This window comes from Protopterus annectens, chromosome 1.part0 (genome assembly GCF_019279795.1).
Source record: "Protopterus annectens isolate FY-2018-M chromosome 1.part0, PAN1.0, whole genome shotgun sequence".
Lineage (NCBI taxonomy): Eukaryota > Metazoa > Chordata > Ceratodontiformes > Protopteridae > Protopterus > Protopterus annectens.
In genome coordinates, this window is record NC_056725.1 from 534,579,488 (window position 1) to 534,594,235 (window position 14,748).

Below are 14,748 nucleotides of genomic sequence, written 5' to 3' on the forward strand. Positions count from 1 at the left end.
CCAGTCACAAGTGGTGTCCCACAAGGCTCGGTCCTGGGACCCCTACTGTTCGGCATATACTTCTCAGAAGTACAGGCAAACACAGGACGACTATGGCTAACCAAGTTCGCCGACGACTGCAAACTGGGAACCATAATGACTCTCCGGCTGACACGGACATTCTCCAAAAGAGCCTTACTGAGATGGACACCTGGTGTCAAAGTCACGATCTCAAGCTAAATGCCAAAAAATGCATAGTCATCCAGTTTGGGAAAAACGAAACACCCATCAATTACCACATAGGTGGCAGCCCCCTTAATACAGAAGAGGTAATAAGAGATCTGGGGACCCAGGTAGAATGTAATCTCTCCTTTGACAATTATATTGCCAAAGTAGTTAGGAAATCCGTTTATGTAGCCCATCTAATTACTAAAGGGTTCGCATCTAGAAATAAAGAGATTATAGTGCCCCTCTACTCGTCACTCATCAGACCCATCACAGAGTACAATGCCCCATTTGGGATGTACCTCACAAGACACTTCCAACAGCTGGAAAGACCACAAAAGTACCTCACCAAGAGGATTACTGGCCTCAAACATATGTCCTATGCAGCCTGACTGGAAAAACTCCAGCTGTACTCAGTCGCATATCGCTTACTCAGAGGTGATCTCTGCCTGACTTACAAAGCCATGTCCAACTCAGAATTGATGGACATGCTCCACCTAAAGAAATCCAAGTCACTGCGAGCCACTCGCTCTAGTGAGCTAAACCTCGCCACAACAATAAATAGAACATGCTGGAGGGATAGACTCCTGTCACAGAGACGCCCCATGCTTTGGAACAAAATTCCTAACTACATTAGGCACAGCCCCTCACTGACACTCCAAGAGAAGCATTGACGAGTGGATGGGTAACCGAAAATACACCCCTGGGATCACTTCATTGGCTCTTCTTGACAGAGGCTCAGTTAATTAATCAATGGGTGGCGAAAGCTGAAACACTCTGGCTAGGCTTATAAATGCCCTCGGGCAGATAGCCTAGTACCTACCTATGAATCTATGCTGGGTGAGATAGGGGAGAAATGGCTCCTGAGGGTACTAATATGAGTGTTGAGAGAAAGGCGTATCCCAAATGACTGGAGAATAAGCATACTCATGCCAGTGTACAAGAACAAAGGGGACATCCACAAATGTGGGCAGTACAGAGGCATCAAACTATCACATTGCATGGGTGATTGATAAATGGATACGCAGAGTAGTAGAATGTAAGATGGGAGATGAGCAGCTTGGATTCAGAACAGGATGCAGCACAATTGACCCGATGTTTGCATTGAAACAGATACTTGAGAAGAAGTTAGAGATGAGGAGAGAGTCCAACTGGGCATTCCTAGACTTGGAGGAAGCATATGACAAGGTTCCAAGAAAGCTGAGCTGGGCAGTACTGCGGTGGTTTGAAGTCCCAGAAACATTGGTAGAATTAGTGCAGGCTATGTACAAGGACCCAATGACAAGTACGAACAAGTGTTCGGCCTTGGCTGTGGATGTACATCAGGGTTCAGCTCTGAGCCCACTGCTGTTCATACTGGTGATGGACTACATTAGCAAACAGGCTGGAGGGGACAGATCAACAAAGCTTTTACTAGTATGATCAAAATTATACAAAATGTTCTACTAATTGCTACGAAATACAAAACCAACCAAAATACCAGTTAACACATGATCTTCGGGTCCTTGTAAGACTTGAGAATGCTTGGCATGCATGGAAACACAACCCCACAAACATGCATTTACAACACAACCTGTCAAAAAAAAAAAATCCAATCTTACCTCACAAAACCAAATTCAAGTCTAAACAAAATCGACAGACAAGAACTTTCTAGGAAAGAAGTTAACTGCTTAACTGGGTTAAGCACACATGCACATACCTTCTGCCCTCCTCTTCACCCTTGGAGACTTCCTTACGGATTTCACTGGGCACTAAGATATAAAGCCACCTGAAATATTTCATTACTCTATAATGAGAGTAAGGAAACTGTACAAAGCAGATACACCAAATACTAACAGTACAAAACATGTAGAGAAACAAATTTCATGCAATCAGAGCTTGTTGCTCAAAAATGGTGCAGTTAGTAATAATGTTAGAAGCTCCGCTTAGCAAACATTCACAAGTATGCTAACCCATACTCTGCAGACAAGAAATTTCTAAAGTACCGTTATGGTTCATAAGTACTACACAAGCTACCCTTCTGGACCATTTTAAGCCTAGTCAGTAAATTTCTTTCATAGGTGAGAATCAAACCCTGTATCTGGCATCTGTAAGGTAAACACCCTTAACCATTACACCAACCCCATTAGTTACAGGATTAGTATACTCGCTGTTTATACATCATACAGTTACCTCCTGCAAATGTACTGTTTTAATCTGGCAGGCTGTACTACAGAACATGTGCAACTAGTGTCTTATAGTCAAAGACCAGTAAAATTAAAAATTTTATCATGTTTGTAAGTGTATAAATATTTTACATCACCACCCTTCCTAAATCACAATCACCATGTAAGCAAATACTCCTGTGTAATCCTGCATTAATGAAAAACAAAGTAGCATACCCTTCTGAAGAAGTCTGGAGCAAGCATCCAACAGTGCACCAGCAATGACAACAACAGATGTGGTCCCATCACCAGCCTCAATGTCTTGTGCTTTGGATAATTCTACAAGCTGTGATAAAATGAAAAACAGAGGAGGAGAAAATGTTCAAAACAATTTTATTAAAGTTTGCTTTAAGTAATGTAAATGTCTATGTTTTTAAGATCACCCAAAACAACCAAAATCTGCCAAACAAATCTGGCAGCCACACAAGATGAGGAATTTGTGAGGTACTCACTACGGGATCTTAAACTATTCTAGCAGTGGGGCGTTACTTGCAGAATTGCACCAAAAAGGAACCAACACAGCTCAGCAGCTTTTTTTCCCCTTTAGCATTACAGATTTGTCAACCTTAAAACATCAAGAAGACAACAGAAGTCCACCTACCTTCCTCTTCCTTCACAATTATATTAGTTTTTAAACCCTCTGTGGTAGGTCACGGACTAAAAAGGGAAAAATAATTTTGGAACTGAACTGGTTGAAAACAGGAAGGATCTCTTCTGCTGCAACAGTGACGACTCGTTCACTATTATGAGCATTTCACGTAAAAGCAGTTTCTTTGAGACTCTCTTCCAGCAAGACCATAGCTGTACATCAGTCTTGCACGCAGTAAGAGACTGTAGGTGGGGGACTCAACACATTAGAAAATAATTCACAGAGTAAATCTGACTGAGCAAAGAGAATGCATCATATCTGTAATGCTTATGAATAGGTAACTGCATACAGTAAACAAATGCCACAAAGGAAAATGCAACAGAAAAAACTACAACGCATATCCCCTAAGAGGATGACCACCCAAATTCTATCTCGTTTGTTTTACTTTTCAGAAAAAAAATGCAATTTGGTACTAGTCTACAATGTAGAATAATTTTACATCCTTTCTATACAATCCCTGGACAAACAAGGGAAGTGGGTTAAAGTCAGGATAATTAGATGCGTTACTGCCTAAGCAAATGCACCCTGTACAACCGTTCATGCATCTCTGTCTTTCTGGAAAGGTGAAATGCAGTGAACAGATTCAGAATAGATACTACAGAAATGCTGTAAAAAATTTAGGTTAGCATACAAGGATCTTGCTTGCCCTAGTTAAACTCCAGCTATGTAAAAAAAACAAAACACACTAACATCAGCCTAGTGTTATCTTTCTGGATATTCCCCTCACTAGCTTAAGCCTGTCTCATTCTACCAGCTCACTGTGAAGCAACAGTCAAAACAAAAGCAGCTAGTTACTTTCCAATACATTCTTGCTGGTTGCACTGCACTATGTTGAAGGTGAGAAGACAAGTAGATACAAGAGAAGCACTACACAGAGCATTTGAAATCTGTCAAAAAAACATAAGCTACTCTGGTATACACACCATTTCCTGGACTTTGGTACTGTGCTATGCAGTAACTTCTTGATCTTTAAATAGCTTTCACTGAGGAGGGCAGTAAGGAACAGGTGCCTCCTGACAGGGACTCTTGCAGGAATTATGACACCTAGCCAGTTTCTCAAGAAAAGAGAACAGCCAGACTTCCACAAACTTCATTGGAAAGACAGCACCCTCAACTCACTGTGGCATTCCCATAAACCCATGCAAAAACACTACACATCATAAATACAAACAAAAATAAGCAACCAAATGGTGGAAGGAAACAGGACCATAGCATCGAAATACAAGTCCTGCTATGGCTTTAATATTTTTGAGAACAATCATAACTCAGTTTAAAGGAGTTGCTATTCTGCAGTCATAGCCACCCTTTTTATTATTACAGAACAAATCCTGTCATCCATCTCAAAAGCTACCATCACCTCATCCATGGACCAAGACAATATACCAAGTTGCTCATATCAGTACTAAATATGGCTTACCGGAGCTCTTTACTCAACTGCTTTAATAAAAGCATCTTCAATGGTTACATTTCTGAAGCCTGGAAAACAGCCAGCATGATGCTGCTGCTCAAGGGTGAGCCAACTAGGGATCCTTTAGCCTTACTAGCCTCAAATGTAAAGCTACAGAATTATATTACCTCGAATCTCATTAACCTAGTCATCAATTTCAATTCGGCTTTGCCAAAGGAAGGTCCTACCTCTTCAACCTCGTTAAATATCTTTGAGAAGTCACAAAAGCGAGGACAGTGGTTACACAGTACATATAGCATTTCTGGACCTGTCCAAGGCCATTGACACTACTCCTCATGCAAGCATTACTAAACTTCTAAATTTAAATATAAATCTTAACTATGCACAGTGGACAGCTAACTGGGCTTCACGCCGAACCCACATGGTTACAGTCACAGGTGCTACTTCTGAAAAGCAACAGAGTTGCCAGTGGTATCACAAGGTTCAGTGCTGGGCGTATTTAGCATATATTTATTTCTCAGACCTTTAGGACAACACTCCTAGTCAATGGTTATCCAAGCTTGTAAATAACAGTAATTGGCAGTTATGTGATCCTCCATTGACTCAACTGCTCTAACGTGGGTTAAACCACGTTAATCTGTTTTCTCATACAATATAGATGATGACACACCCCTACAGTCATTCATGCAATTTTGCTTGATAATTTCTTACCTTTTCGTCATTCTCTCTCCAAAGCACTTTGGGGAAAAAAGTAACCTTAATTCCTCTTTGCTAAAATCTAGTCAGATCCACTGCTGAGTTTTTATAAAAAAAAACTTTTTCATGGTTTGTGCGACTAGAGCCACAAAGTACAGTTGTGTACACTTGCCATAAATGTAGATGTTCGAGTGTATTCACTGTTGCAGTCATTACATTTGGGTAATCTGCTGGCAGGTTGCCCTCAGTAAGCCTGAACAACAAAGTCTTGGGTCCTGTGTCGGTTGCAGTCTCCTCTTCCATGACGTCAGGTCGTCAGGGGTATAAAACATGCAGCCGACGCCATTGCCCCAGGACGTCAGGTGTCCCCCAAATGGGGAGCCAAATATTTAAGCAATTATAAACACAAAAATATACCTCCAAACAAAAGCAAATACACCAAAAAGGCTTTTAAAGTATAGTAAAGTAAAGTAGAGGTATAGTAAGAGAAAAACAGGGGGTTGGAGGGAGGGTAACCAGGACTGCAGCAGTGAATACACTCGAACATTTACTAAGCGTACACAACTGTACTATGTTCTTCGTGTTTCACTGTTGCAGCCATTACATTTGGGTAGATTCCCAAAGCTATGGTTGGGAGGATGGATTTATAACAGCATTTGGACCAGCTATAAGGCCCTGCAGGGCAGCAGTGGCAAAGCCAGCTCTGGATTTAGAGAAGAAAGGTAAATGGTAATGTTTGGTGAATGTATGAACTGAGCTCCAGGTAGCAGCTTTTAGAATGTCTCTGGTAGGAACACCTCTGAGAAAGGCTGTAAGTAGATGTAGCCCTGGTGGAATAAGATATAATCCCCTGGGGGATAGTTTTACAATGGTGCATACAGCAGAAACGAATACAATGGCTTATCCATTTGGAAATAGTCTGCTTTGAAATAGCCTTTCCCTCTGCCCCTGCAGCAAAAGCCAGATTTTCTTAGAGATTTTGTCCTGTTTAAGTAAAATCTAAGTTGTCTGTGTACATCCAATGAATGCAGAATCCACTCCCCCTTATTCTGTGGATTGGGAAAGAAAGTTGGCAAATGAATGGTCTGATTAAGAGCCACACTGGACACCACCTTAGGCATTAAGGATGGATTGGTCCTGAGAGACACCCTGTCCACATGAAAAATAATGAAAGGCTTCACTGCCATAAGGGCCTGTAATTTGGAAATCCTTCTAGCTGAAGTGACTGCTAAAAGGAAAGCCGTTTTCCAGGAGAGAAATTCTAAGTCTGCAGTAGCAGCTGGTTGGAGAGGAGGGAGAGTGAGTTTTTCAAATACAAAACTGAGGTCCCAGGCAAGGGTTGGAGCTCTCCTGGGTGGTCTTAAGTTTTTGGCCCCTCAGATACTGCCTTAGCAAAGGATGAGAGAAGAGGGGAGATTCTGTGTTGTAATGAGCTGAAATGGCTGAGGCATGGATTTTTATGGAAGAAAAGGACAGGCCCTTGTGAAGCATCTCAGTTAAGTATCGTAAAATCTGAGGAATATTGGGCACTGCTGCACTGCTGTGCTTATCCCTTGTGACGGATTCCAGGCACAGAATCTTTTCCATTTGTCAGCATAAGATTTTCTAGTACTAGGCCTTCTTGCCTCCAAAATGACATCCATCACACGTTTGCTGAGGGATGCTAAGGGTGAATTTAGGTGATTAGCCACACTGCAAGATTCAGTTTGGAGCCAAGTGTGCAGAATTTGGTTGTTCTGCTGAGACAGTAAGGTGTCTGAGGCAGGTGCCACGGTGGAAGGTGTGACGGTTTGCGCAGGAGTGGGTACCAGTGTTGGCGAGGCCAGTCTGGAGCAATCAAAATAATTTTTGGTTTGTCCTGTTTGACTTTTAGAAGAACTATGGAGAGCAGAGGCAGAGGGGAAAAGCATAGACAGACAGATTTTTCCAGCTGAATGCTAGAGCATCCACTTTCCAGGCTTTTTTGTGATGACTTCTTGTACAGAATTTGTCTAACTGATAGTTCTGGGGTGAGGCAAAAGATCTATGTCTGGACTCCCATCTGCATGTCAACATGTTGAAAATCCGTGGTTCCAGTTTTTATTCATGTGGGTCCATGAGATTTCTGCTTAGTTCGTCTGCCAAAATATTCAGTTTTCCTGGCAGGAATTGAGCTTGTAGTTGTATTTGATAGGTCAAGGCCATGTTCCACAATTCCATGGCTAGTCTGTAAAGGGGGTAGGAGTGTGTACCCACTGCTTATGTACCACATAACTGTGGTGTTCTCTGTCTATCAGTAATTGTCCTGGAAGAAGGTAGTCCTTGAAGGCTGTCAGTGCATTCTGTACAGCTAGCATCTCTTTTTGATTGATATGAAGGTGCATTTGACTTGGGCTCCATTTGCCCTGAAAGCACTTCCCTGCCAGATGAGCCCCCCAAGCATAGTCTGATGCGTCTGTAGTTAGGGTTTGGGCAGCAGGGGGTGGAGTGAATGGCAGTCCCTTGTTTTGGTGGCAGGCCTCTGCCCACCATAGGAACTCTAGTTGCAGGCAAGGTACGATAGGAATCATAGTTTCCAGGCTGCGACAATGTTGACTCCATAAACTTTTTAAGTACCACTGAAGTTTCCTCATATGGAATTCGAAGAATGCAGGAGGCCATGAACCCCAAGGCTTGCAGAATTGGTCTTGCAGTAGCATGGTTTTTGTGGCCACCTGTTTGAAGTAATTTACCAAATGAATTTGCTTTTCTGGCATTAGGTAAGCCATCTGGACAGTTGTATTCAAGCTTGCACCCAGGAATGTAAATGTTTGAGAGGGTACCAGTTGTGATTTCTTTTCGTTTATGGTATACCCTAGACAAGTTGGAACCCTTTTTACAAATGCCAGATGTTTTAGAAGAATGTCCTTGTTTTTTGCCTGAATTAGACAATCGTCCAGGTATGGATATATTTGAATATTTCTTTGCCTGCAAAATGCAATTACTGGAGCCAGGCACTTTGTGAAGACCCTGGGCGCAGTAGATAAGCCAAAGGGCAGTGCAAAGAACTGGCAATGCAAGTAGCCTGCTTTGAAGCGGAGGTAACTTCTGCAAGATTCCCTGATTGGGATATACAGGTAAGCCTCTTAAGTCTAGAGTTGCCAACCAGGCATCTTTGCCTAGCATAGGAAGGAAATGTTGAAGAATCAGCATCTTGAATTTTGGAATGTCCAGAAATGTGTTTAGAGTACGTAAGTTCAGAATTGGATGCCATGATTTGTCTTTTCTGGGTACCAGGAAAAGTCGAATAGAAGCCTTGCGCCTTTTCCTCTTCTGGTACTGGTTGAATAGCCCCCATGTTCATGAGAGACAGTACTTGTTTCTGGGCCTCTGCCCACTGATTTGGGGGCAGGTCTGGCCATCCGTTTGGGATTGGCAACGTGTGGAAATGAATCTGTATCCCTGGGATACTATGTTTACAACCCATTTGTCCTGGGTTATAAGTTGCCAGTTTCTTGCATGAAGTGCCAGTTTCCCACCCAAAAGGGACGGCTAAAAGGTAAGTGCTTGGTAAAGGAAAGTCATTGAGACTGTTTACCATAGGGAGGTGCCTTGTTTCCAGATTTGGAGGAGGCACCACATTGTTTTGTTCTAAAAGTCCCTTGTGACTGAAACCTGGAGCCTTTGGAATGTCTGGGTTTGACTTGAGTGGCTCTCCAAGGAACTGGAAAGGACCATTTCTTAGTAGGTCAGTGCCTACTAACTCTTGGAGGTTGCACTTAGATTTAGCTTCGTCTTCCATCTTTTTAAAAACTTCTTCAGCCTTATTACCAAAGAGACTGTCCTTTTGTAAAGGAGCATCCAACAATTTTGCTTTAACATGATCAGGCAGAGTTTGCTCTTTGAGCCAAGCATGCCTTCTAAGCACAGACCCAGTTACAGCAGCCCTGCACGAAGCCTCCAAAGAATCAAAACCACATTGCAAAGTATGCTTTCCAACGTTCAGCTGAATGCAATAAATCCTGTAAATCATTTTCCACACAGTCAGAAATTATCATTTTCTGTTTAAGCAGTCCCATGATATGCTGTTGATATGTAAGCATATGAAATTGACAGTTTAAAGCCCTGGTAGCCAATGTTGCAGAAGTGTAAACCTTCTTACCCCATCTATCTAGCACCCTGGAATCCCTATCAGAAGGGGTAGGATTTTTAGCAGTAGAGGCCTTAATTGGGGCCCTGAGAGATTGTTTCAAGATCTGCAATAAGATTTTTGAAGAGGAATTTGTGGGAGTCAGGAACCCTATAGCATCTGTCTGGCTTGCAAGGAGCCGGAGGCAGAGAATCAGGAGCCATACTAGATTCTGAAAAATCACCAACTATGTCTAGAACAGGAGGTATAGCCAAAGGCCTATGCTGAGGAAGAAGAAGAAAGAGGAGTCCTGACTTTCCCAGTGGAAATGTTCCCTTAAAGTATGTAAAGTTTCCCCAAAAGAAAAATCCTCAGGGGGAGAAGCAGAAGGAATAGAATCTTCTGCATTAGAGCCCTCATAAGTAGGTATAGACAAATCCTGTTCATTAGAAGAGTCAGAAGAAACAGAACCCTGTTCAGAAGATTCATAATCAATTACTTGCCTAGGCCTCTGAGAAAGGGGGGGGGGTTGGTTACCCCCGATCAGAGTAATTAAATCTTCAGCCATTTTGATCATTTGTTTTTTAGGCATAGGGGCCTGCACATATGGCCCAGCCATCGTTTTTTTTAGATATGGACTTAGATTTTGGCCTTAGTTTTGAAGATGGCGTCGGTCTACTATACAAATTTGTAGGCCTGAAAACACCCTCAGGAGCCGGTGCCTGCACAGCGGCTCCGGACCCATCCAAGGTAGAGACATCAGCGGGTTCCATAACTGAAGCGTCTCGCAGCATATCTGACTCCGAATGGGTCTCAGTAGAGGCCAGTGAATCAGAAGTAGCTGGTATCAGGGGCTGCAAAAGCGCCTCACCGACTACCGACGACTGGCTTACGAGAAGCGGCATAGTCAGTTTTGGACCTCGACGGCCTGGCTCTGTCTTTTTCTTTGCACTTTTTTTACATATTCCGGTAGTCGGATTGCTAGCAGACGACATTTCTGGATAATTAAAACGTGAGCCAAAATATTTTGAAGCAAAAATATACAGACGTTTAATAGTGCGTTGATTAAATTTAGCACAAAACAGCAAGGTACGTTGTGGTCAGGGCCTAGGCAAGGAATACAGTAAAAATGAAAATCCTTATGAGGTACTTGCTTCCCACAAGTAATGCAATTATTAACTTTTACTGACATCGGTAAGGAGCAAGAAAAAGTTTTCCCAACGGGGTACTTAGCTTTTTAGTTGAAGACTTCGGTTCTGAACCTCGAAAACGCAAATTTCAGGAAGTCGGCCGACCGGCACTTGCAAACTACTTCTGCTTCGGGCACAGCATGGCAAGAAAGACTGATGTAATGGCATCGGCTGCATGTTTTATACCCCTGACGACATGGAAGGAACAGCAACTGATGCAGGGCCCAAGACTTTGTTAATCAGGCCGACTGAGGGCAACCTGCCAGCAGATTACCCAAATGTAATGACTGCAACAGTGAAACATGAAGAACATCCATTTAAAACACAAAGCCAGCCTGACCGTTTATAAATCTGTGGGTACTTTTTTCTAGTTAGTGTTTTTTTTTCTATGACTTTGCATACCCCCCCCCCTTTTTTTTCAGTTGATTTAGTTTGTTAAAAAGTGCTTATATTCTGCAACATCACACCCCTGGCTACTTGTGTGTTTTGATCAATCCTCCATTTTGTTAGAGATATTTTGTTTCAAAATTCATTAGACTGCACTTCCAGGCTACTTATAAAACCATTTTTCTTGTAACTTTCCACTCTTGCATTTACTTAATACAGTTAAAATTTTTATAATTCCAATACAGCTTTATGAGACCAGTAAATATTATGTGCCAGGGATTAATTTACTGCTAAGGTAGACATTACCTGACCAAGTTCCAGATGCTTTATTGGTTCTTTCCCTTTACCTCCTCATTTTAAACAGCAGTAACAGCACTCCAACCACTGATTTTCAATGCTGTATGCCACGGATGCAGGCACTGCCATTTTCTATTTTGCTTACGAAAGTTAGTTAACACCACCTCCCTGTAACAGCTGTATAAAAGCACAGTTGAGGTGTAGTATAATGTTGCAAGTCTAAAGCCAATGTCTGAGCCTGTCTGGACAAATTATTTACTACCTAAACCCCAAATCAGTACCTTAACTATGAGTTGAAACTCTCCCCTCAGCAGTTACATGAAGAACCGTACTGCTGTGTATACAGTAGAAATCTCGATTATCTGGACATAAATTATCCGAACACAGCCTTCCAAAGTTTTCAGGTAGGAAAACTCAAAGTCTGAATATGTAAACATTATATGTATTCTCCTGTGCATGTTTTTTTGAGCTTGTAACCCACTCACTTATGAAAAACATTCTTTACTGTCCACGGGAATTACTGAATGGTTGAAAAATGTATTCCCTGCATGCAGAAAACACAAGGTTTTAGAAGTTTTTTATCCAGTTCAATTGCATGTTTAATTATCCTAATTACCCTGGGTCCCAGTTAAGTTTGGGTAATAGAGGTTTCCGACAAAGCACTGCAGTAAATCAACTCCAAACCTTACAAGTGCTTTTCCACCTTTAGCCACATCAGTAATCATCTGGAACCATGAATTTGCACTGCCCAGTTGTCTCTGTGGCCAGCTTGATTGAAATGAGTATTCTGAGACAATGCAGTAACTGCCTCAGTTTACTGACTACCATCGCCTACCCAAACAAACCAAAGTCTCGGAGATTTAGTTATATAATTTTACTGGAGGCAAAGCTCTCACATGAAACTACTACAAACAAGAAGCAGATTGTCACTATCAGACACCACCACACACAGACCTACATAAAATTGAGGTCCTTTAACCTACCTAAAACCACAAAGGTCTCCTAAATGTAACCAAAGAAATAAGTACCCTCTGCAACCTCACTCACTCTATGCAGTGCTCACCATGAACATAACCATCTAGGAGTCATTAAATCCAACCCCATAAAGCAAAACCACATAGTCCAATATCCTACTTATAAAAAAAACTCCATATTGAAACGCACCAATGTACTACTCACCAGGTTGTGCAAGGAGTCACAGTCAGTTGGCAGAATTTTCCACATCCAACATGCACTCAAGTCACTGCACTCCAAACACACGAGACACAGCCAGTGTCAGTGGGTGTAAATGACTAGAGACTTGCCCCTAGGACCATATGAAGAGAGATATGATGGCATGCTTAGAATGCGTGACAGAGGCAGGTAAGAACGAAGCCTTGAGCAGCATTCCGTCAGATTGACTTCAACTGGCTTAGCTTTTGGTGCACTCTAAGGAGGGTACAATATACATCTGCCTGGAAGGACATGGTAGGCATTTCTTTACTGCTTTGCCAGGGTGTCCTACCTCATCCTCCCAAAGACTTCCATTTATTGGTTAAATCCTTGTCCTTTCCCATGGTGACTTTTTTCAGGCATCAGTCTTCTAAAGTTTCCAATGTAATAAAACAGAATCTGTACAATAAAAGGTACTGCTGCTCAATGCTAGGAGCATAGAATGAACAAAAGAATCCACTCTACAAACACTCCTTAACCTGAAAATCCTCTGTATGTTCATAGACAAGTACTAAGCACTAATTGTGTGCATGTGTATGTAATATGAACACACAGGCACACAAGTGAGAGTCCATGCACAGCTTCAGACATCTGGTTCAGGACCAATGAGAGCACTCCCAAGTGCAAGGTTTCAAAACTTAACAAGTTCAGGTTCAGCACACTGGATGAAGACAATGAAGGCAGCAGCATCTCCATATTCTTAAAATTTTACCTCTGGACTCTGACAACATAATGACCTGGAACTCCACCACATCCAGTTTAGCTCAGATAGGATTAAAGGGTTTTGTTAACAGTAACTACAAGGGGCAGTGTACACCTCTCAGCCCATACCTCCTACCTAACGAGTATGGATTCCCCAAGCAATAAACTTCAACTATGCCTCTGTTAACTAGAAGCTTAGGCAACCTCAAGCATGTAAGCCCAGAAATGTCTGGACTTCATTAAGATAAACTCTATGAACCAGCTAGTCCATACCCCAACAAGGGGAGAAAATCTTGGACTTGGTCCTTACCAATAGGAGACAAATTTGCACCCCACAAATTGTCATATCCTACCTGGTCAAATCTGAGCACAAAGAGAGTCACATTTATATCAACAATGAAGCCAGAAGCATTCTCCAGTACCTTAGTATTAACAGATTATATGAAAGCTAACTTGCTAAAATGAAGTGATGACTTTACTAAATTCAAAACCCCCTTCCGTGCGCAGATGAATCTGTCCCCCTCAGAATTTAATACAATGCCAAACTTGAAGAATAAACCTCTAAAGTGGAGGCCACATATTTAATAGGCAATATAATAAAGAAATAAACCTCAATGCACATAAAACTAAATTTGACTCTCGAGATGCTAAAAAACTTACTGCTAAACTTAAAAGGGAACTCCAGACCCTGATCAAATAAATCAAAGCCATATATATGCAATAAAATTAGACACCCAAAGGATAATCACAAAGTCTGTTAGAAATGTTTGTCACTGTGCTGAGATGATACTAAAATGTCATACACTCTCATCCAGAGGAGAAAGCCAATCTACTAGTGGACAAAATTTAGCTCACAAATCACCTCCTCTCCCCTCCTATATTTCCAAACCACATACCCACATCTACACTGCCCCCTCAAGTCATACAACAAACCCTCTAGACATCAAAGCCCAAAAACACTGCTTTCCACAGCATCAGATAGCATACCACGTTGCTTAGTGGTCAGCCTGAAACAGCAGTGTTAGATCCTATTCAATACCCGCCTCCAAACAGGTTTTGTGCCAAATGAATGGACAGCAACAGTCATCCCCTTACACATGGGTGGCGCATTAAATGACGTGTAGTTACAGAAAGCCTGACTAGCCTCATCTGTAAGGTTATAGAAAGGATCGTTGTGGAATTAATATGCAAGGACACAGACCGCCTATAAACTCTTAACCCAAGCCAGTTCAAATTCATTAAGGGGAGATCTTGCCAACTTGACCTGGAAGACAAGAAAGTTGCCTCAGTAATGCATGATGTCCAGTCAGTACAGACCACACATCTAGACCTTGCAAAGGAGCTAAACACCATCCCACATTCAGACATCATAGAAAGGGTTTACCTTTAACTGGGAGAGTTATGTAAATCATTGGCTAGCAAACTGGCTCACAAACAGAACCAAGGAAATTAAAGTAGGCGGCTCTAGTTCAACTAAAAAATCTGTCACTAGTGGTATAGCTCATGGTTTAGTCCTTCAGCCACTCCTCTTGGGCATTTACTTCTGAGGTCAAAGCAAGTGTTAAGGGTTTTGGCTAACTATGCAGAGGACTATAAACTTGGTGCCAAACTGCCCAGAGGACACCAAGATCCTCTAAAAAAAGGCCTCTGCCAAACAAGTAGCCAGTATCAAAACTATGGACTGAAGCTAAATGCCAAGAAATGTATAAAAC

General features: G+C 42.0%; 1 protein-coding gene across 1 annotated transcript in view; it reads right to left on the bottom strand.

Annotated features, from left to right (window-relative positions):
- The window catches only part of CCT4 (chaperonin containing TCP1 subunit 4), a gene marked incomplete in the record, with an annotated part of 539,719 nt that overhangs the window by 441,487 nt on the left and 83,484 nt on the right, over positions 1-14,748 (bottom strand). The window contains 1 exon segment of the mRNA XM_044061172.1: positions 2,586-2,694. Within this exon segment, the coding sequence (XP_043917107.1) occupies positions 2,586-2,694 (109 nt within the window).